The 24,655-nt window shown below is 41.4% G+C and overlaps 1 protein-coding gene across 2 annotated transcripts; it reads left to right on the forward strand.

The window, feature by feature from the left end:
* Positions 1–2,332: 2,332 nt before the first annotated feature.
* On the forward strand, positions 2,333–23,496 carry LOC139572752 (extracellular matrix protein 1-like). Of its 2 annotated transcripts, XM_071395501.1 has the most exons (10): positions 2,333–2,675; positions 3,396–3,452; positions 3,570–3,638; positions 8,202–8,270; positions 8,386–8,738; positions 9,236–9,441; positions 19,818–20,103; positions 20,291–20,508; positions 22,424–22,511; positions 22,715–23,496. In XM_071395501.1, exons 1-10 carry the CDS (start codon positions 2,612–2,614, stop codon positions 22,895–22,897), a joined length of 1,593 nt encoding a protein of 530 aa, XP_071251602.1. In that variant the 5' UTR covers positions 2,333–2,611; the 3' UTR covers positions 22,898–23,496. The 2 variants fall into 2 exon arrangements, with proteins under 2 accessions (XP_071251602.1, XP_071251603.1); XM_071395502.1 differs by lacking the exon at positions 8,202–8,270 and having other exon boundaries at positions 2,356–2,675.
* The last annotated feature ends 1,159 nt before the right edge of the window (positions 23,497–24,655 follow it).

The following is a 24,655-nucleotide window of genomic DNA, read 5'->3' on the forward strand; positions in this document are numbered from 1 at the left end:
TTTCAATTGTTATAATTATCAACTTTGTAGTGTCTTTTATCTTTCGCGCCCTTCTCAGTCCCTTTGTCTAACAAGCCGCTATGCCGGTTTAGCCCACTAGGGCACATTCCCCTATCATTTCCTGTAACCATATCTGCTTGTTTGTTTGCGTTTGCATTTCTGTGATTATTTAGTTAGTTAATAAATAAATGATTGAGAAAATTGATGTATGGATGACTCATAGTGAAGACTGGGTTCGTGCAGATAACCAACAATGTACGATGTTTGGAATGAGACTAACGTGAGGTAAAGAATAATTCATTAATTAGAAGACTAATTGATCAGATATTAAAATATCTGAAAGTTAGGAAAATTATAAATTTGTAATCTGAATATTTTCCTTGGTGCCCCGACTTCCTAGTTAATTACATCTACCTGATTAGTTAATCAAGTAATAATAATTACAGAGAATTGATTTGATAAACTAAACAGTCTTCAGTTTAATGATGCCAAAGACATGACAATGGTGTTCAGTATGGTCCTTCACCACTTCTACCTGAGACCTGAGACCTGAGACCTGAGTCCTGAGACCTGAGTCCTGAGTCCTGAGTCCGAACCAGAAACTTGTACACAGCATCCAGTCGAAGCTATCAACTGCCTTTTCTGTCATGCCTTTTCTCTCAAGAGTGCGACATGAGTCCACGTGGAGGGAGCATGGAAAGAGATCCGTTCCAAACGTTTCTCATGTTGCTGGTGTACTGGTTGGCAAACGTTTCTCATGTTGCTGGTGTACTGGTTGGCAAACGTTTCTCATGTTGCTGGTGTACTGGTTGGCAAACGTTTCTCATGTTGCTGGTGTACTGGTTGGCAAACGTTTCTCATGTTGCTGGTGTACTGGTTGGCAAACGTTTCTCATGTTGCTGGTGTACTGGTTGGCAAACGTTTCTCATGTTGCTGGTGTACTGGTTGGCAAATGGACAAGACATAATGGGTGGTAAAGGTGGTGGCGGCCCAAGTGAGACAGTGAAATTGGGACATTATCATGGGCCATCCACTTTGAACTGAAGCTATCTGAAGATGACAACAAAGAATAAGTGCCTGAAGGGGGGGGTTGGTCAACTGTGCCCATAATTGATTTAGGGTTGCCCTAAATTGTTTATTTGGGGTATCAAGTTGATTGTAGAGGTCTACACACTGCAAGAAGTATAGTAATTTAGACTAAGAATGCATTAAGATACTGATCTGTAATTATGACCGTGATGAGAAAAGTTAATACTAGAATTATAAGATGAATATATTGTATGTAAATGTACATTCTGTCAGTGTGTGTTAAGTCGAAGGATTTAACTTTGAGTGATAGAACTAACGTGAATCACTAAGTATTGTAATTCTAAATTTGGGTTGGATTATTAATTGGGTTTTAATTATGATTTGGAAACTGAAAGATTTTTTTTGTAAATAAATAACTATATGAGTGGAGCAATTCATGTATTATGGATTGATTGTTGTTATGCTGATTGTGACTGCCCAACAGCTTTAGTAGAAGTTGTGTGTTGTCACCATGCCCCTGCTGAATGGAGAGGGGGAACCCTCTGATCCTGAGAGTGAATCTGTTCCTAATCTATTTGACCTATATCCCATTGACAAATTACAATTTGATGATAATGATAATACTCAGGAACTATAGCAGATTTGTGCTAATGGCACATAGAGTCCATAGGCATTGCCCTTATAAATAGTGGGATCATGATGCTTGTCCTGGGTCATGTTCATTAGGCACCAAACGGAAGAAATGTTACTTAAACCGGGAGTCACTACCTGGATTTGTCCAACAAGATAATTTGAGTTTCTACAGATGATGTTATAGGAATGGAAATAGTTATTTCCACCATGCTGACCAATTTGAGTATGCTCAGTGTCAACGTGATAATTGTGTTTAGTACTGATGAAAAATGTACTCCGATTTAGATTGCTGAGAATTTCTTAACGATACTTTAATGTTTATATCATTCCTAATGAAGAATATTTTATGTCAAGGTTAAAAAAGTATTATTTTCAGGCTCCTAAACAACTATTGATTTAGAACCACAGAGAGTTACTCAACACTGATTGGCTATGACTTTATACTTGTTTTATCAAGGGAGGGCAAATGCTTGCCTTCTTCCCTTGCATTCGACTCTACACATACAGAGAGGCGTTGTTTCCAATGCTTTCTCTAGTGTGATAAATTCTGCCTCTTGCGAAATGAAGGATAATTATATATTTATTTTATTAGTCCATTTTTGGGAAAAGCCTGGCTTCCTTCCATGAAAACACGCCACTGCTGACTCATGGTGGAAAATATCCCTCCTTCTTTTCCCACCAATCACAAAACAAACATACATGTATCTATGCCCTCTCACAACTCTCATTCTCTATTTCATACCGCTCCAAAAAGACTTAACGGTTTGAAAAGGAAGGACCTTGATTTGACGCTCAAGGGTCGTTTCCTGAACTTGACGTGGCTTTGGAACGACTTTGCGAAACACAGGGAAAGAGAGTGGGGTGGTGAAAAGGGGTGAAACAGAGAGAGTGGAAACAGTCCTGTGAAAGAGGACAAGGATATCAGACACCTCCCGTGTCAGTACTCGAAATGGGTTGGTCTTGGGCTCTAGCCTGCTGGTGTGCATTAGTGCTGGTGTCCGCGGCATCTGAAGGTTTGTAGCCTACGAGGTTTTTGCATGTAATCATCAGTTCTTTCTATCCTTGTTTTATGTACTGGTATGTGTTTATGGCTCCCCTTCTGTTTGTGCATGGTCTGTTAGAAGTGCGCAGAAGAGGCCATTTTTATGCACTATCAAGATCATGAAGAAAAACATTATTTGTTGGACGTGATACATTCCATTCCACCAGTTTAGTGTGGAACAACTTTGTCCAAGTCTACTAACAGTATAACTATTATTTTGGGTGTAACAAACATCTAGACTAAAGAATTCCACCATGTTAATTAAAGGTGCAATATGCAGAAGTGGCCCCGCAATTTCCTGCTTGATCAAATTCAAATTTCAGTTTGTGACAAAACAAGCGTGTAGAGAATCATTGTACCATCTAAACCGCTATGAAATACATTTTCAATAACCAAAATATTTGTATTTTCAGCTGTTTGAAGCTGGTATACAAAACCAGAAGCAAAAATGTAACTTAAGAAATGGGAATGAGAGAAATAGTACACAAAGAACAGATCTTCCGCTTCTTAGACTTGCTTTCAATGAGAATAACATATCTATAGGTCATATTTCTATGTGAAATCTAGGTGGTGGACAACAGTACTGGCATTACATGGTCAGAGTGTGATGGCTTATGTAGTAACCAGTGGACGTGTGTGCCGGTCTCTGTGTTTTTATGTCTGTGTTTACATTCTCTCATCCCTTCCATAGATAAGCCTGACATGTTACAGCGAGAGGCCTCCTTTGACCTAGAGGAGCTCCTGCAAGGTTAGTGTGAAATATAGTGTGTGTGAAATGTAGTGTGTGTGAAATGTAGTGTGTGTGAAATGTAGTGTGTGTGTGTGTTTCAATGCCCTCACAGTGCTGCATGTATATGTCTTCCAGGGGCGAGTCAGCTGGAGCCTGATATGACCCAGAGGGAGGTGGACTTTGGGGGACTCTGGGAGCCCATAGGTGAGTGTGTTCTTACCATAACTAAGTAACCCATAGGTGAGTGTGTTCTAACTGTAACCCATAGGTGAGTGTGTTCTTACCATAACTAAGTAACCCGTAGGTGAGTGTGTTCTTACCATAACTAAGTAACCCGTAGGTGAGTGTGTTCTAACTGTAACCCATAGGTGAGTGTGTTCTTACCATAACTAAGTAACCCATAGGTGAGTGTGTTCTTACCATAACTAAGTAACCCGTAGGTGAGTGTGTTCTAACTGTAACCCATAGGTGAGTGTGTTCTTACCATAACTAAGTAACCCGTAGGTGAGTGTGTTCTAACTGTAACCCATACGTGAGTGTGTTCTAACTGTAACCCATAGGTGAGTGTGTTCTAACTGTAACCCATAGGTGAGTGTGTTCTTACCATAACTAAGTAACCAATAGGTGAGTGTGTTCTAACTGTAACCCATAGGTGAGTGTGTTCTAACTGTAACCCATAGGTGAGTGTGTTCTAACTGTAACCCATAGGTGAGTGTGTTCTAACTGTAACCCATAGGTGAGTGTGTTCTTACCATAACTAAGTAACCCATAGGTGAGTGTGTTCTTACCATAACTAAGTAACCCATAGGTGAGTGTGTTCTTACCATAACTAAGTAACCCATAGGTGAGTGTGTTCTTACCATAACTAAGTAACCCGTAGGTGAGTGTGTTCTAACTGTAACCCATAGGTGAGTGTGTTCTTACCATAACTAAGTAACCCGTAGGTGAGTGTGTTCTAACTGTAACCCATAGGTGAGTGTGTTCTTACCATAACTAAGTAACCCGTAGGTGAGTGTGTTCTAACTGTAACCCATAGGTGAGTGTGTTCTTACCATAACTAAGTAACCCATAGGTGAGTGTGTTCTTACCATAACTAAGTAACCCATAGGTGAGTGTGTTCTTACCATAACTAAGTAACCCATAGGTGAGTGTGTTCTTACCATAACTAAGTAACCCGTAGGTGAGTGTGTTCTAACTGTAACCCATAGGTGAGTGTGTTCTTACCATAACTAAGTAACCCGTAGGTGAGTGTGTTCTAACTGTAACCCATAGGTGAGTGTGTTCTTACCATAACTAAGTAACCAATAGGTGAGTGTGTTCTAACTGTAACCCATAGGTGAGTGTGTTCTAACTGTAACCCATAGGTGAGTGTGTTCTAACTGTAACCCATAGGTGAGTGTGTTCTAACTGTAACCCATAGGTGAGTGTGTTCTAACTGTAACCCATAGGTGAGTGTGTTCTTACCATAACTAAGTAACCCATAGGTGAGTGTGTTCTAACTGTAACCCATAGGTGAGTGTGTTCTAACTGTAACCCATAGGTGAGTGTGTTCTAACTGTAACCCATAGGTGAGTGTGTTCTAACTGTAACCCATAGGTGAGTGTGTTCTAACTGTAACCCATAGGTGAGTGTGTTCTTACCATAACTAAGTAACCCATAGGTGAGTGTGTTCTAACTGTAACCCATAGGTGAGTGTGTTCTAACTGTAACCCATAGGTGAGTGTGTTCTAACCATAACTAAGTAACCCATAGGTGAGTTTTTCTAACTGTAACCCATAGGTGAGTGTGTTCTAACTGTAACCCATAGGTGAGTGTGTTCTAACTGTAACCCATAGGTGAGTGTGTTCTAACTGTAACCCATAGGTGAGTGTGTTCTAACTGTAACCCATAGGTGAGTGTGTTCTAACTGTAACCCATAGGCGAGTGTGTTCTAACTGTAACCCATAGGTGAGTGTGTTCTAACTGTAACCCATAGGTGAGTGTGTTCTAACTGTAACCCATAGGTGAGTGTGTTCTTACCATAACTAAGTAACCCATAGGTGAGTGTGTTCTAACTGTAACCCATAGGTGAGTGTGTTCTAACTGTAACCCATAGGCGAGTGTGTTCTAACTGTAACCCATAGGTGAGTGTGTTCTAACCATAACTAAGTAACCCATAGGTGAGTTTTTCTAACTGTAACCCATAGGTGAGTGTGTTCTAACTGTAACCCATAGGTGAGTGTGTTCTAACTGTAACCCATAGGTGAGTGTGTTCTAACTGTAACCCATAGGTGAGTGTGTTCTTACCATAACTAAGTAACCCATAGGTGAGTGTGTTTTAACTGTAACCCATAGGTGAGTGTGTTCTTACCATAACTAAGTAACCCATAGGTGAGTGTGTTCTTACCATAACTAAGTAACCCATAGGTGAGTTTTTCTAACTGTAACCCATAGGTGAGTGTGTTCTAACTGTAACCCATAGGTGAGTGTGTTCTAACTGTAACCCATAGGTGAGTGTGTTCTTACCATAACTAAGTAACCCATAGGTGAGTGTGTTCTTACCATAACTAAGTAACCCATAGGTGAGTGTGTTCTAACTGTAACCCATAGGTGAGTGTGTTCTAACTGTAACCCATAGGTGAGTGTGTTCTAACTGTAACCCATAGGTGAGTGTGTTCTTACCATAACTAAGTAACCCATAGGTGAGTGTGTTCTTACCATAACTAAGTAACCCATAGGTGAGTGTGTTCTAACTGTAACCCATAGGTGAGTGTGTTCTTACCATAACTAAGTAACCCATAGGTGAGTGTGTTCTAACTGTAACCCATAGGTGAGTGTGTTCTAACTGTAACCCATAGGTGAGTGTGTTCTAACTGTAACCCATAGGTGAGTGTGTTCTTACCATAACTAAGTAACCCATAGGTGAGTGTGTTTTAACTGTAACCCATAGGTGAGTGTGTTCTTACCATAACTAAGTAACCCATAGGTGAGTTTTTCTAACTGTAACCCATAGGTGAGTGTGTTCTAACTGTAACCCATAGGTGAGTGTGTTTTAACTGTAACCCATAGGTGAGTGTGTTCTTACCATAACTAAGTAACCCATAGGTGAGTTTTTCTAACTGTAACCCATAGGTGAGTGTGTTCTAACTGTAACCCATAGGTGAGTGTGTTCTAACTGTAACCCATAGGTGAGTGTGTTCTAACTGTAACCCATACGTGAGTGTGTTCTAACTGTAACCCATAGGTGAGTGTGTTCTTACCATAACTAAGTAACCCATAGGTGAGTTTTTCTAACTGTAACCCATAGGTGAGTGTGTTCTAACTGTAACCCATAGGTGAGTGTGTTTTAACTGTAACCCATAGGTGAGTGTGTTCTTACCATAACTAAGTAACCCATAGGTGAGTTTTTCTAACTGTAACCCATAGGTGAGTGTGTTCTAACTGTAACCCATAGGTGAGTGTGTTCTAACTGTAACCCATAGGTGAGTGTGTTCTTACCATAACTAAGTAACCCATAGGTGAGTGTGTTCTAACTGTAACCCATAGGTGAGTGTGTTCTAACTGTAACCCATAGGTGAGTGTGTTCTAACTGTAACCCATAGGTGAGTGTGTTCTTACCATAACTAAGTAACCCATAGGTGAGTGTGTTCTAACTGTAACCCATAGGTGAGTGTGTTCTAACTGTAACCCATAGGTGAATGTGTTCTAACTGTAACCCATAGGTGAGTATGTTTTAACTGTAACCCATAGGTGAGTGTGTTCTTACCATAACTAAGTAACCCATAGGTGAGTGTGTTCTAACTGTAACCCATAGGTGAGTGTGTTCTTACCATAACTAAGTAACCCATAGGTGAGTGTGTTCTAACTGTAACCCATAGGTGAGTGTGTTCTAACTGTAACCCATAGGTGAGTGTGTTCTAACTGTAACCCATAGGTGAGTGTGTTCTAACTGTAACCCATAGGTGAGTGTGTTCTTACCATAACTAAGTAACCCATAGGTGAGTGTGTTCTAACTGTAACCCATAGGTGAGTGTGTTCTAACTGTAACCCATAGGTGAGTGTGTTCTAACTGTAACCCATAGGTGAGTGTGTTCTAACTGTAACCCATAGGTGAGTGTGTTCTTACCATAACTAAGTAACCCATAGGTGAGTGTGTTCTAACTGTAACCCATAGGTGAGTGTGTTCTAACTGTAACCCATAGGTGAGTGTGTTCTTACCATAACTAAGTAACCCATAGGTGAGTGTGTTCTAACTGTAACCCATAGGTGAGTGTGTTCTAACTGTAACCCATAGGTGAGTGTGTTCTAACTGTAACCCATAGGTGAGTGTGTTCTTACCATAACTAAGTAACCCATAGGTGAGTGTGTTCTAACTGTAACCCATAGGTGAGTGTGTTCTAACTGTAACCCATAGGTGAGTGTGTTCTAACTGTAACCCATAGGTGAGTGTGTTCTAACTGTAACCCATAGGTGAGTGTGTTCTAACTGTAACCCATAGGTGAGTGTGTTCTAACTGTAACCCATAGGTGAGTGTGTTCTAACTGTAACCCATAGGTGAGTGTGTTCTAACTGTAACCCATAGGAGAGGTGGGGTTTGTTCTATCCAGCCTATTCACAGATCTATCAGTGTTAATGAAAGAAAGGAGACGAGAGAAGGAAAGTATTCCAAAGTATTTGGGACACATCCTCTCCTATGCCCATGCCATTCTGCCATGTAATTAATACAGTGTAGGCACATGACATGTTTTTAGCGTATGGCTGTCAGTACTCCTGTCTGTCACTGTGTAGAGTTTCCTGGCATGGAGCAGAGAGAGGTCACCCATGAACATGTGAAGTCTTACCTGCTCAAGGAGAGAGGTGGGTGGCGATGCCTTCCCTGCTGGTATACTTCATATCACACAGCCAATGGAGTATGACGTGTGTGTTGTATCCCGTGTGAGGGAGGTACAGTAACAGAAGTGTGTGTTCCCAGCGGGCTCCAGGGCAGCTGAGGTAGACATGACCCAGAGGGAGATCACCCTGCACCTGGACACAGACTTTACACCTGGAGGTCGGCCGATGGCTGGGCCTCGCTCGTTTGGGGATTCCCACCCCAGTGTCCTCTTCCCCCCCGGTCAGCCATCCCCTAACAACCTCCAGGCCATCTGTCTCCATAGCAGCCGTCGTCCCCGGTACCCTGCCTACTCCTTACCCCAGACAGGCTTTGGCTACCTTCGTCGTCAAGGTGACGCCGTCAACCGGATAGAGTCCTGGTACAGCGCATGTTGCCATAGGAACGGGACACAGCAGGTCCAGGAAGTGATGCTGTGCTGCGTTACACAGGCGGTGAGTGTTTCTGTGGCAACATTGGATTCTGTCCTGTTCCATTCTGTCCTGTCGTGTTGTGTTCAGTTCTGGTCCGTTCACTCCTATTGTACCAACAGAACCGCTTTCTATGTGCACAGATGTAGTATTGATGAGGACAGACGATGGCTAGGGAAGATGAGACAGTGATGAGGATGTCTAGGGAAGATAAGGAAAAGGGGGACACCTAGTCAGTTGTACAACTGAATGCATTCAACTGAAATGTGTCTTCTGCATTTAACCCAACCTGAGACAGTAGTAGTGAAGACAGAGGATGCATAGGGAAGATGAGACTCAGGAGAAGGAAAGCCCATACAGACACAACAGATCAGCCTTGGCGTCTATCTGTATAGCTGTGTAGAGGGGAAGGTGTTCATGAGTCAGGCCCTTGAGGGCTAAAGCTGTACCTTCACCATTTTAGGACTTCTTTTATCTCTATTTCTCATGTGTGAATTGATGTTTGTGTATGTCACTTACAGTGGGAACAGACCCTGTCCACATTCTGTACTGATGAGTTCTTAGTGAAGACACGCCACCACCACTGCTGCCAGAAACAGGGCGGGGCCAGACTGAGCTGTTTCCATAGCCAAACCCCAAACCCCAACTACCTGCCGACCACCCAGGGGGCAGGCTCCTCCCCCATACCTGAACCTGGCTTCACCTTTAACCCCAACACTTGTCACAAGTAAGGAGAGAGAGAGACTGGTTTACTTTAGGTTTAGGGTAGGGCTGTTATGGTGACGGTATTAAGTGACTGTTGTCGTGTCTTTGACTATGCCAGATTAATTGCTATGACATGCTATTCTATAAAATAATTTCTCCGTAATTAATATTACCTGATTGAACTAATCATGTAAATATTAATTAACGAGAGGGACACCACGAAATAATATTTATAGAGCTGTTATCTTCCGAATAAACTCTTAAAGATTTAGTAATATTTTACATCCATAGCAGTCACATTAATCGTCATTTTATTCAGTCTCATCTGAAAGTGGTAAATCCTTGGTTATCTGCAAGAATCCTGGCTAACAAGTTGAATCAGCAATACAAAATTGGGTTTAATTATTTATTTACTAAATACCTAACTAATCACACAGAAACACACATACACAATTAAATCATAACTTGATTGCAAAGTGCCGTCATAAAGAAAACGTCCCTGGCGGGCAGAATAGATATGACAGCTTGTTACACAAAGGGAAGGGGCGGGATTTTAGTGAAAGAGCGGGAGACTGGAACATAGGCGAGCTGTGCTATCGTAAATACAGTATCTTATGCATTCTAAATTACCGCCCATTTGAAAAAGGAAAATGCAATAAATATTTACTCTGAGCTGCGCTTCAGTAGGTTGGTGGTAGATGGAAGACCGTATCGCCAACCCGAGTCCTCTGTCCTTTGAAGAATGTCTCTGGTGGTCACTGGATACGTTGGAGTAACGTCGTGTGTAGTAGACGGGAGACTCTGACTGTCCTTCCTAACCTACGTTTGTAGCAGCTGTTACTAACTCAACGGCTAGGAGGTATCACTTCTGTAGTGAATACGAGTTCAAAGTTCATACCATTTACAACCAAAGTCCATGCTGATGTTGGCTTAGTTCTGTAGTTATTATCTGAACCATTCTGACATCGGATCGTCATCCTAAATGTACCCGGAACAGGAAGTTATATTTTTGTCAATGGCTTTTATAGTGGAGGGAGAGGGGTGTGTCTGAAAAGTTTATAACCCATGTCTCTTCACAGGGGCGGGCCCCTAGTTGAGCAGAAGCCCAAATTTATGAAAATCCAAATCTCTCATTTGGAAGCTAAAATTACATTTAATCTCTTCACAAATAATTTCATATTCAAACATTTGAATTAAACAACAATTCCATGTGAATCCGATACCTCTGACGTTTAGACTTTCCACAGTAGAGTTTATGTCATTCTATCATTGATGAGAATGTGTCAGAGGGCAACCGAACTGACATAATATACCTTAAGTACCACCGCATATGTTCAGTTGGTCGGATTACCAGAATATAGTTCATTTCCCCCCCAACTTCTGATGTTCTCAGAATCTCTATGTTAACCAATGGGTTTTCTTATGTCACATCAGTTATAGTAGGGAGAGAGAAAAAGGGGGAAAGAGGTATTTATGACTGTCATAAACCTACCCCCAACCCAACGTCATGACACTGTTTAGTCACGGTAACTAGGCTTCTCCAAAACTGCGCTCTAATGGTCATTAGTAGAGTACCAAACTTGCTAACAGTCAGTTGCTAATGTGCTGGTACTCAGCACCTTACTGTCTCGCTAATCACTCTGACATCAATAGAAATGTAATCGAAAATCTAATCAAACACTTCGTGAGAACCCATGAGCTCATGTTGCGCAACAGTTCTATAGGCTATGCAATCGACAAAACAATTTTTATGGCCTCTTTTAAAAATAGGATCCCATCAGCTTTCTATAGGCCAGGCCTACTATATTTATTTCTCAACTTTCCAAATATTAAGCACATTGCTTCGATTTACAACAGGAGTATAACCTACCTGGCTGCATGAAAATGAACTATGGGAAAAGCTCCCCTATACCAATAGGTGCATGATAATGGTCCATTCTAAATCACAACACATTTCACACATATATTATTTAGTATGTGTAAAGACAAGATTAAAATAGTCTGATGGGTGACAATATTATCACTTGTGAATGATGTATTATCACTTAATGATTCCCTGCATGTGCAGTTCGGCAAGACACAGCGCGTGCCATTTTTAGTCCTACTTTTTCAAATCGCACGTCATGTAGCCTAGCCCATAGGCCTATATGTTTTGATAAGGTTTGTATCATAACTAACGTGGCCAAATAACTCCAAACACAGCCTGCAGACCTTACCGTGTCCTAAGAGAGCACATAGCCTACAGACCTAGAACCCCTGGGACACGGTAAGAGAGCACATAGCCTACAAACCTAGAACCCCTGGGACACGGTAAGAGAGCACATAGCCTACAGACCTAGAACCCCTGGGACACGGTAAGAGAGCACATAGCCTACAGACCTAGAACACATGGGACACGGTAAGAGAGCACATAGCCTACAGACCTAGAACCCCTGGGACACGGTAAGAGAGCACATAGCCTACAGGTCTAGAACCCCTGGGACACGGTAAGAGAGCACATAGCCTACAGACCTAGAACCCCTGGGACACGGTAAGAGAGCACATAGCCTACAGACCTAGAACCCCTGGGACACGGTAAGAGAGCACATAGCCTACAGACCTAGAACACATGGGACACGGTAAGAGAGCACATAGCCTACAGACCTAGAACCCCTGGGACACGGTAAGAGAGCACATAGCCTACAGACCTAGAACCCCTGGGACACGGTAAGAGAGCACATAGCCTACAGACCTTGAACCCCTGGGACACGGTAAGAGAGCACATAGCCTACAGACCTAGAACCCCTGGGACACGGTAAGAGAGCACATAGCCTACAGACCTAGAACCCCTGGGACACGGTAAGAGAGCACATAGCCTACAGACCTAGAACCCCTGGGACACGGTAAGAGAGCACATAGCCTACAGACCTAGAACCCCTGGGAGACGGTAAGAGAGCACATAGCCTACAGGTCTAGTGAAACATGTGTTCTTATAAACCCAGTCATTGCACAGTTGGGTGTGAAAACATAGTTTTGACTGGCCACTATATAAAAGAGGATCACAGCTTTCTTGTGCTGATATATTTATGTCTCAATTCTTAAAATGAAGCACATTCATCTGCTTTACAACCGGTGTAGCCTAACTGGCATACATAGGCAGTGCATGAGTTTCATATTTGGGGAAGATATGTTTCACCATAAAAATGCACCTTTTATAATAAAGCATTACATGCATATAATGCTGTTTCTTATGTAAAATAGCCTACTATTGGAAATGTAAGTAGATTGGATGGTCATAATTTAGGCTAATAATAGAACTCAATCATTGTTTGCAAAAAAGTGAGCGTGTATAGCTGAGCGTGTATAGCATAGACTAGAGTATGGCTAGGCTGTATCAGATAGGCCTACGTTTATTCTTTCTTTGAACGGGAAAAATGTTGTCTTTTTATAAACACATTTCATGCATTTCTACTAAACTATTTATGACTGGAGACATGAGCAGAATATGTTTTTAATAGGACAAGTTAAAGGGTAGCCTATTCTGCTGACAGTGGCAACAATTTCAATAAAAAACGACACTGTCTATATAATAGGCCTACGAGAAGGGCACAAATAGAATATGACGTCCATCTAAACTGGAAGAGGTGGGCCATTCTAATCAAAAGTAATTCCACACATATTAGTAGGCTATATGTAAAGATCAGATTAAATTAAGAATAGTCTGATGGGTGAGAATATTATCAAGTGCTTGTCACATTGTGAATGATGAAGTGTGTGCAGCCTGCGCAAGAAACAGAGCAGAGCACATGCCTTTCCTGCTTTTTTCAAAAGCATCATCAGTCGCATCATGCAGACTTAGAACCTATTAAATATCAAAACCTATAGCCTAACATTTGTATGACAACTAAAGTTGCATAAATAACTCAGAATTAAGCATATAAAGTGCATTCGGAAGTATTCAGACCCCTTGACTTTTTCCATTCTTTGTTATGTTACAGCCTTATTCTAAACTGGATTAAATCGCTTTTACCCCCTCAATCTACACACAATACCCCATAATGCAAAAACATGTATTTATTTTTATACAGAAATGTGACTTTTACATAAGTATTCAGACCCATTACATTCAGTGCTTAGGGTCGTTGTCCTATAGGAAGGTGAACCTTTGTCCCAGTCTGAGGTCCTGAGTGCTCTGGAGCAGGTTCTCATCAAGGATCTCTGTACTTTGCACCATTCATCTTTCCCTAGACCCTGACTAGTCTTCCAGTCCCTGCCGCTGAAAACCCTCCCCACAGCATGATGCTGCCACCACCATGCTTCACTATAGGGATGGTGCCAGGTTTCTTCCAGACGTGACACTTTGCATTCAGGCCAAAAGTTCAGTTTTGGTTTCATCAGACCAGAGAATCTTGTTTCTCATGATCTGAGATTCCTTTAGGTGCCTTTGGGCAAACTCCAAGCGGAATGTCATGTGCCTTTTACTGAGGAGTGACTTCTGTCTGGCCGCTCTACCGTAAAGGCCTGTTTGGGGGAGTACTGCAGAGACGGGAGAACCTTCCAGAAGGACAACCATCTCCACAGAGGAACTCTGGAGTTCTGTCAGAGTAACCATCGGGTTCTTGGGCACCTCCCTGACCAAGGCCGTTCTCCCCTGATTGCTCAGTTTGGCCCGGATGGCCAGCTCTAGGAAGAGTCTTGGTGGTTCCAAACTTCTTCCATTTAAGAATGATGGAGCCCACTGTGTTCTTGGGGACCTTCAATGCTGCAGAAATGTTTTGGTACCCTTCCCCAGATCTGTCCCTCGACACAATCCTGTCTCGGAGCTCTATGGACAATTCCTTCGAACCCATGGCTTGGATTTTGCTCTGACATGCACTGCCAACTGTGGGACTCACAAACCATAATTTTAATCATTGCAATCAAAACAGGTGTTAGAGAGAGGGTGGACGTAAAGGTAATGGCGGACTGAACGAAGTTATGTAGAGCACCTCAAGATAAAATGTAATATTCAATATCGGCAAGTTAGACTAAAATATCAGCACTACATAATCTGGTGGGTGATAACCTTCAATCTGGATAATAACACAAAACAAATCTTAAGACTAGAGACATTTATCGACAAATATTACGAAAACAAGCAACACCCAAACATGAAGGAGAGTAAGACAGGGGAACCGATTTCAAAACGGAAACGTGACTCTTCTACAGACACAGACAATTTCATATTTTCACCACCGGGAATGGTAAAGGTCGAAACCGATCTGTTAAGGACCAAAAAAGCTGTGCCATATAAATTGCAAAATAGTTGGGAAGAGATTTTCGATGTACCCATTCCATGGCACATGGTTTATGAATTGATACGCAAAACAACGCCGGATTCAAAACTTCACATTTTTCAATTTAAATTACTATACAAAATTCTTGCAACTAATAGAATGTTATATATATGGGGGATACAATCTTCCCAGCTCTGCATATTCTGCTGTGAGGAGGCAGAGTCATTAGATCATTTATTTTGGTATTGTCCATATGTAGCTCGTTTTTGGTCACAGGTCCAGGATTGGCTGTAGAATTGCAACATTTGCCTAGAACTAACGCTGCAGATAGCAATACTGGGTGATTTGAAAAACGATAGTCAATCAATCAATAATATAATAATTATTTTAGCAAAAATGTTTATTATAAAATGTACAATCTGTAGAAGCTATGAGAATAGGAAGGTTCAATTCTTTTGTGAAGCATCACAGCACAGTTGAAAAATATATGGCAAATAGAAAACCCGAAATGGATGGTGTTGGGAGATAGATGGGAGGGGTTGAATGGGGCTGAAGGATGGGACTAACAACAAGATAACCAATGTAGAACATACGGGGTCTGTAAAATGTATATAGGTCCGGGAATTTTGTGAAATAGCAGTTACAAATAGAAATCAAATTGGATGGACATCAGAAATAGAGGAAGGACTAAAAACAAACAAAATATAACTATTGTAAAATAGATTGTCTGCAAAATGTGTATAAGATGTATAAACTGAAGGTAGAAGCCAAAGTGTTATTGTTTATTAGTTTACTCCAATTGGGGGATCGGTGGTAGGGGTTGCTGGGAATATTAATAAAGGTATACTCTAAAAAAAAGTATGTATGTCTATATAGGTATGTGTATGTATATACAGTATGTGTATATGTATGCATGCGTGTATGGATATATATATTTACCCAAACAATATGGGGGATTGGAAATGATGCAGACAATTACATTGATGGAAGCAACATTCCTTCCGCAATATCAAGCTGATCCACCCCTTAAAAAAAAATATATATATAGACATATATAAACAGGTGTGTGCCTTTCCAAATCATGTCCAATCAAATTAATTTACCACAGGTGGATTCCAAGTTGTAGAAACATCTCAAGGATGATCAATGGAAACAGGAAGCACCTGAGCTCAATTTTGAATCTCGTAGCAAAGGGTCAGAATACTTACAGCACCAGTCAAAAGTTTGGACACGCATGCTAAGCATATGTGGGAACTCCTTCAAGACTGTTGGAAAGCATTCCAGGTGAAGCTGGTTGAGAGAATGCTAAGAGTGCATAGCTGTCATCAAGGCAAAGGGTGACTACTTTGAAGAATTTCAAATATAAAATATATTTTGATTTGTTTAACACATTTTTGATTACTACATAATTCCATATGTGTTATTTCATAGTTTTGATGTCTTCACTATTATTCTACAGTGTAGAAAATAGTAAAAATAAAGAAAAATCTTTATGAGTAGGTGTGTCCAAACTTTTGACTGGTACTCTATGTAAATAAGGTATTTATGTTTTTTATTTGTAATAAATTAGCAAAAATGTACAACAACCTGTTTTTGCTTTCTGAATATGGGGTATTGTTTGTAGATTGAGAATGTGTTTTCTTTAATCCATTTTAGAATAAGGCTGTAACGTAACAAAATTTGGAAAAAGTCACCTGTGCTGAATACTTTCCGAATTCACTGTAGGAGGACCTGTTTCTTTGTTAATGAAAAAATAGCTGCATGTGCGCACTTTCTTGGAAATCCTTTGGAGAAAATATATTTTCTATTTTATTTCAGCTATGTTCATTGTGTTCTTTATACTATAAAATAATGCCACGGTATTCTAAGACAATCTTGTCTGCTAAATGAACTAGTGATGCCCACAGCCATATGGCATAGTCTGATCAGGGACTGACATAAGGACAACTGAATATGCTATTCTGTTCTTCTTAAATAGACTACATTTTCTTCATATCATGTTTCTTTAGACCTGTCTAAAATACATTTATTGGATTTATTGTGATGGTGTAGGCCAGGTATTCCCAAACTGGGGTACGCAATGTCGTCGGGAGTACGCCAAATAAAAGTGTGAATCACATTTTTTTATTTTTTTATAATAATACTTAAAAATAAAAAATCCTCACATTTTCAAACAGTCCAACAGTCCATTTTCAAACAGTCCATTTATATTTTTCTCGCCTTAGTAACCTCGTTTCACTGCCAAAAATAAAATGAAACCACCTAGTGTTCAGCGAAATAACAACACAATGTCAAATACAGGTAGCCTAGTCAAATAACTAACATCCAATCACGTTAACCGTTACTCTCTTGTGGGAATTCCACTAACGGTCCTTATGTAGCCAAACGTAGCTGCTGCTTATTCCGTTTGCTCGAAAATTGATAAATGTTTTTTTTTTAAAGGCCCGCGTCCATAGAGACACATACCAGCTCTACTGGTGGTACTGCTACTACCAGCAGTACTGCACCTATTGACGACACATGTTGATCCGCTTCCACGAGCACATCCAATGCTAGCATCAGTAATTCTACATTTGTTCTTAGCCCAGGTAGCATGGACACTGACAGTTGTGAATCTGATGTAGCCGAAGAGCTACTGCCCCCTTACCCGGGAAAGCACCGAACAACAGACAGGGACGTTGGACCATCGAAGAGGTGCAAATATGATGAGAACTACATTGATTTGGGGTTCACTTATATTGGGAGCAGTGCCTTTCCTCAGCCACAGTGTATTATATGTGCAAAAGTACTATCTCACAGCTCGATGAAACCTTACCTCTTGCACAGACATTTAGAAACAAAATAAACCACGGGAGTTTTTTTTGTGAGAATTAAGACGACTTTCGAGTAGTAAGACATGTATAAAAGCAACAGATAGCATTAATAAGAAGGGTCTAGAAGCATCTTATATGGTGAGCTACCGAGTGGCTAGGACAGGCAAGCCCCATACTATTGTGGATCACTTAATTCTTCCTGCTGCCGCGGATATGGCTGGGACAATGCTGGGGGAAAAGGCCAAAAAAACTATACAGACAATGCCTTCATCAAACAACAGTTTCATGACGCATCAGTGACATGGCAGGTGATGTTTTGAAACAATTACTGCTTCGCATACAAGCCAGTGAATTCTATGCGTTACAGCTGGATGAGTCAACAGACGTGGCGGGCCTGGCACAGCTACTGGTATATGTCCGTTACGTTTATGGGGTGTCAATTAAGGAAGACATCCTCTTCTGCAAACCACTGGAAACCAGGACAACAGGAGAGGATATTTTTAAAGTACTGGACAGCTTTGTGACATTAAATGGACTTTGGTGGTCAAGATGTGTTGGTATCTGTACTGATGGTGCAAAATCCATGACAGGGAGACATAGTGGAGTGGTAACGCGCGTGCAAGCAGTTGCTCCTGACGCCACTTGGGTACACTGCAGCATCCACCAAGAGGCTCTTGCTGCCAAGGGAATGCCTGACAGCTTGAAAGATGTTTTGGACACTACAGTGAAAATGGTTAACTTTGTTAAAGCAAGGCCCTTGAATTCTCGTGTATTTTCTGCACTATGCAATGATAAGGGCAGCGACCATGTAACGCTTTTACAAAATACAGAAGTGCGCTGGTTATCAAGAAGCAAAGTATTGACACGTTTTTTTTAATTGAGAGACGAGCTTAAAGTTTACTTTACTGACCATCATTTTCACTTGTCTGACTGCTTGCATGATGCCGAGTTTCTCACACGACTGGCCTATCTGGGTGATGTTTTTTCTCGCCTGAATGATCTGAATCTAGGATTCAAGGGACTCTGCAACTATATTCAATGTGCGGGACAAAATTGAGGCTATGATTAAGAAGTTGGAGCTCTTCTCTGTCTGCATTAACAAGGACAACACACAGGTCTTTCCATTATTGTATGATTTTTTTGTGTGCAAATGAACTCAAGCTGATGGACAATGTCAAATGTGATATAGCGAAGCACCTGAGTGAGTTGGGTGTGCAATTACGCAGGTACTTTCCTGAAATGGATGACACAAACAACTGGATTCGTTATCCCTTTCATGCCCTGCCTCCAGTCCACTTACCGATATCTGAACAAGAGAGCCTCATCGAAGTTGCAACAAACGGTTATGTGAAAATGTAATTTAATCAGAAGCCACTGCCAGATTTCTGGATTGGGCTGCACTCAGAGTATCCTGCCTTGGCAATTTGCACTGTTAAGACACTGATGCCCTTTGCAACCATGTACCTATGTGAGAGTGGATTCTCGGCCCTCACTAGCATGAAGACTAAATACAGGCACAGACTGTGTGTGGAATATGATTTAAGACTGAGACTCTCTCCAAACAAACCCAACATTGCAGAGTTATGTGCATCCTTTCAAGCACACCTTTTTCATTAACCTGTGGTGAGTTATTCACAATTTTCGATTAACAAATAAGGTTTTATATGTAAGATGGTTAAATAAAGAGCAAAATTATTGATTATTATTTTATTATTATTTGTACCCTGGTCCTATAAGAGCTCTTTGTCACTTCCCACGACCCGGGTTGAGACAAACTCACACTCATTCTTATGTTTAATAAATGTATCGTACAGTGTGTGTGTGGCAGGCTTACAATGATGGCAACAACAAAAAACATTTGAGTGTGAGCTGACCCTGGTGCTAGAAGGGGTACACAGCTGGAGGTTGAATGTCTGAAGGGGTACGGGACTATAAAAAGTTTGGGAACCGCTGGTGTAGGCTATATTAAATGGATTTATTAGACTTTTTCAAATGTAGATGTTCCTAAGGTCTGCATCAGTGGCTTGTAGGCTATGGAATGCGTGGAAGTCAGATGCTCAACGTGTTTATGTAGGCCTAATTAACTGTCAATTACCGTGAGACTGACAGTGGCATCAGTGGCTTGTAGGCTATGTGTGGAAGTCAGGAGATTCTAAATGTGTTTATGTAGGCCTAATCAACTTTCAATTACTGTCAAGTTATTTGCATGACAATCACCGGCAGACAACATGTAATGACCTCCACAGCCCTAGTTTAGGGTTAATGTTAAGTTCAAATTGTCCTTTTTTATGGCAACTAATGACTACATGTATTGTGTCCTTTCCTCCCAGGTCCCAGCCCGGTCTGCGTACTATCAGAGGGGAGAAGCCCAAGAAGAGCCCCCAAGGTTCTCCCAGAGACTCTAACATCAGCTTCCCCCCTGGACGCCCCACTTTCGACAACATCGGATTGGTCTGCCGTCTACGCAAGCACCGCCCTCTCTACACCCCCAAGTGCCTGCCACGTACAGGCTTTGGCTGGCTGGCCCGCCAATCAAAAGCCGTGAACCACCTGGAGAGAGGGTTCAAACACTGCTGTAAGGGACAGGAGGACGTGCTACCCTGTGCTGAGGGAAAGGTAAGGAGCAGTGTGTGTGTGTGTGTGTGTGTGTTATGGCCTGCCTACCTGCACTTGGTAACGTGGGAAAAGTAAGGATCCAATTCATACCTACACTGAAGAAGGCTGATAAACCGAAACATGTGTATAAACTATCCTCTATACAGTGAACAATAATATATATTTTTTCATCTCTCTCCTCTCTTAGTGGCGTGAGGTGCTTGACAGGTTCTGTGAGGAAGAGCAGAAGGGGAGACTTCGCAACTCCCCATGTTGTGATGTGGGAGAAGGTGAGGAGAGGTACACCTGTTTCTCCTCCCGCGCCCCTCATCCAGACTATGACCAAAAGCTCGACTCTGCCACTGCAGCACCACAGACTCACACCCTCGGACACATCTGTGAAACATACAAGATCATCAAGAAGAAGTAAGTGTGTTTGTTTAGCATTATTCTGTGTGTGTGTGTGTGTGTGTGTGTGTGTGTGTGTGTGTGTGTGTGTGTGTGTGTGTGTGTGTGTGTGTGTGTGTGTGTGTGTGTGTAATGTGTGTGTGTGTGTAATGTGTGTGTGTGTGTTTAATTTGACCTTTTTCCTCCTCAGTCACATTTTTATGCTGCCCAGCCTGATTGTTTATCTTTCTGGGTGACAGAACCAGAACTTTCAGAAAGGGTACATTTCATTGTAGTAGATGGTGACTGTAGCTAGGTTGGTGACAGATTTTAAATATTGCGGTATGTTTCCACCAAACTGACTTGTTGCTGATTTTTGTAGTGCACACAATGTATTTTTTTCCATTTCCCATTATAAAAATCTAAAGTTCACTGTTTCTATCATATTTCCAACTCTACCGATAGATTTGTCACAGAAACGGTTGTTATAAATAGTAAATGTGCCAACTCTGGTCTTGGCACATGTGCTCTAGCAGATACAGTGTGGGTAGGCTAGTCTACATTATGAGATTTATTATGGATAACAGCGACCAATATTTACATTTTTCAAATGGCAGTCAATCATCAATCACCATGTCACCAGAATAAGACCCTTAATATTTATTGGAAAGGAACATCAAGCTCATCACTGTGCACTTTCACTACCCTGTAGTGAAAGTGCACTACCCCCACTACCCATCATCATTTATTTAATCTGTAGCCTAATAATCAGCATAGTTTCCTGAGTCGTAGTGGAAGGACAACATCATATTATCACGTGACTACAAGTTTACTTTGCAATGATGGTTATTATATCAATATTTGCACATAAAGCTGTTTCCACCGCCATTTCTCACATAATACATTTTACAGACACAAAAAGATCCCACCATGTCAAACGAACCATTATCTGTTGGCATTTATAACATTTCACCGAAAACTCCTGTTTCCATTACAACTGTCGTGATTTTGTTTTATACGGTATGAGCTAACTCGCATAAAAACTGTGGATGGAAACGTGGTTAATGACATTAAAATTCCAGATTTGTATTGTATCAAAGACGATTACCAAAAGTTTAAAAACAATAGTATACAACAATTAATTGTTTTAATTTTACTAGGCAAGTCAGTTAAGAACAAATTCTTACAACGACAGCTTACAACAACAGCCTAGAACTGCCTTGTTCAGGGGCAGAACGACAGCTCGGGGATTTGATCTTGCAACCTTTTGGTAACTAGTTCAACACACTAACCACTTGTCACGTTCCTGACCTGTTTTCTGTTGTTTTTGTATGTGTTAGTCGGTCAGGGCGTGAGTGTGGGTGGGCATTCTATGTTATGTGTTTCTATGTTGGTTAATGGGTGACCTGATATGGTTCTCAATTAGAGGCAGGTGGTTTTCATCTCCTCTGATTGAGAACCATATTAAGGTAGGTGGTTTCACATTGTTTGTTGTGGGTGGTTGTCTTCCGTGTCTGTGTCTGTTTGCACCACAAGGGACTATTTCGGTTTGTTCGTTCGGTTTTTGTGTAGTCTATTTTCCTGTTCGTGCGTTCTTCGTGTTATGTAAGTTCGTTTGTTCAGGTCTGTTGACTCCGTTTATTATTTTGTAAATTCTCAAGTGTTTTTCGTATTTGTCTTTATTCTTTAATAAATATCATGTCAAATTACTACGCTGCAAATTGGTCCTCCGATCCTTCTCGCCTCTCCTCGTCTGAGGAGGACGAAGTAGAAGAGCGTTACACCACTAGGCTACGCTGCCACCCCTTTCACAAGTATCTTATTACAGCAGCTAGTTTGATCCAGGGACATTTGTACATATCTGTCTAACAAAGCCCTTTGACTGATTTGGTTTGATTATCGAGTTAAACAAAGATGTAGTATACTGAGATGATCTTGCAATCTGGTCTCTCAGGTTCCCTGTGGCTCTTCCTGTCCAGAACTTAGTGGGCCAATGCTGCCCCCTGCCAGCAGACCAGAGAACTGCATGTGTTCAGATACAGGTGAGTTCGACACTTAATAATGCAGGTTGACTCAGACAACCCCATATCTCATATTAACCAGGTTGTCCCAATGGGATAAAATGGACATGATTGGCCATCAAGTGTCTACAGGATCTTAGACTGAAAGTTATATTTTAGGTCTAAGCATATAGCAGGCTTTTTAATACTGTTTTCATAACTTCTCTCTTTGACTGTGAACCCAGCTAGTGACGCTGGCAGAGAGCCGCTGTTCTGCAGAGAAGCCCTCCTCCCCTGCTGTCTTCCAGAAATGCTGCCCTCCCTCCTCCCAGGATGCCCCTAAGTGCCTCTCCGGCCTGCTCATGAATGCCATCACCAAGGCATCCAAGTCCCCACGCCTTAGAAAGAGGAAATGCCCCCTCGCCTGATTTTTGTTTATGTTGATGACTTTTCACGTTTCACTCTGATAGCAGTGGGCCAATCTGAATTGGCGGTCAGGGGATTTGTGCAGTAGTCACTACATGACCATGATAGAATTGGCTAATACAGAAGAACTGTTGAGCAAGTGCATGATTTAGTCAAACAGGAGTTAGGGTGTGGGTAAGAGTAAGCAGAATTTATAGTTAGAAAGTGCCATTTATTCCATATTGTCTAGCATGGCCAGATGACAACCAATTAATGTATGGTATCCGAGTGCACATAATATTTCAGTATTACTGTCAGTGTCTGTCATTAAGAGGGTGTTATAATGATTGAACACCTGGAGAGCTGATATATATGCTTTACTTATTTTTATACTCATGTTTCAGATTTGTTAGTTGTATTTTTCTTATAGCTACAGAACTGCTAGTCCAGTTCTCCTGTTCTAACATTTGAAATAAATTTTTATATTTTCAAAATGTTTCCTGTGCCATGTCTTAATCATTTTGGAGTGAAGCACTGCCAGTTATTGTAAATTGTCATTATCTGTCACATGAACAACATTGAAATGATTATTTTAATAAACTGAAATGTTGATGGAAGTGGACCTTATGTTATAGTGACTGTGTGACTGACATTTATCCACTAAGTTAGTGTAGTAGAACTTGCATTAATAGAGACAGACAGGGTCCTCACTAGCTGTCACAGCCACGGAGTTTAGCCCAAAGCCTGGCAGATGGCGATATTGAGTCATTTCATCTTTTCGTCCAAAGGCATTGTATGAAGCCGGTTATATACACTTGTAGCCCCGGTGGACCGGTTCTTACATGAAACATTCTCCATTCAGGCTGCAAAGGCATCGATTTCCTCCGTAATTGGATTTAGTGGCGAGAAGGCAGAAAAAAACTGGGAAAATATGTGCTTTCTTTATGAAACACTATTTTCCCACCACCATGCTAGAGTGGCTAAGAATGTTAGTCCCAGATGTTGCATATTGTGTTCAGCCAGTCAGGTTGCAGAAGTCTGTATACCCCACCCAGAGCAGCGTTGGCGGATGTTTCTGGTTTTCAGGGACACAGTATTTTTTAACTAACTTATGTTTCCCCTGAAAAACAGAAGTGGGGACTCCGCTCAGGCTTCTTTCTATGCCTGCTATGTTAGTTTACCCCTGGCTGAACTGGAAGGGCAACATCAGGGAAGAGCGCGCTTGTATCTTTTGATAAAGAACATCAAGATGAAGATTGTGGAGATTGTGACAGCCGGCTAAATGGCATCCCTTGAGAATGCAAAAACAAGATGTATGTCAGGAGAAGTGCAGTATTATCATAAGGAGATGTATATTTGGAATACGGAAGAGGAATGGAGGGAAAAGAGAGGCAGAGGAGGTCTAAGAGAGAGAGGAAGGAAGAGGCTGAGCTTGAGTTGGTTAAAAATGGCGGAAAAAAGGGAGATCATTTGTTAAAGAAGAATTGTAGAAAGTGTAAGCAGATTGAGCTGAAGACAGGAGGAGAAATGGAAGTGAATGAGGTTGAAGTATCGGAGGTGGTAGGTGTGGTGAAGTTCTCGGAGCCCGAGGGTCAGGATAAAGAGGAGTGTGTAGGAGTGAAGTTTTGGGGAAAACTGGACCCCTGCCTTTTGGCTGATCCATTTGTGGTTTCAGGCTGGGTTAAAACAGAGATGGGTGCTGTGGAATCGGTGAGGGTAACCAGAAGTGGTCTTGTGATAATTGTTTGTGTTTCTGCTGGTCAGAGGGAGAAGGCACTCCA

Source organism: Salvelinus alpinus, chromosome 4 (assembly GCF_045679555.1).
Source record: "Salvelinus alpinus chromosome 4, SLU_Salpinus.1, whole genome shotgun sequence".
Taxonomy (NCBI): Eukaryota; Metazoa; Chordata; class Actinopteri; order Salmoniformes; family Salmonidae; genus Salvelinus; species Salvelinus alpinus.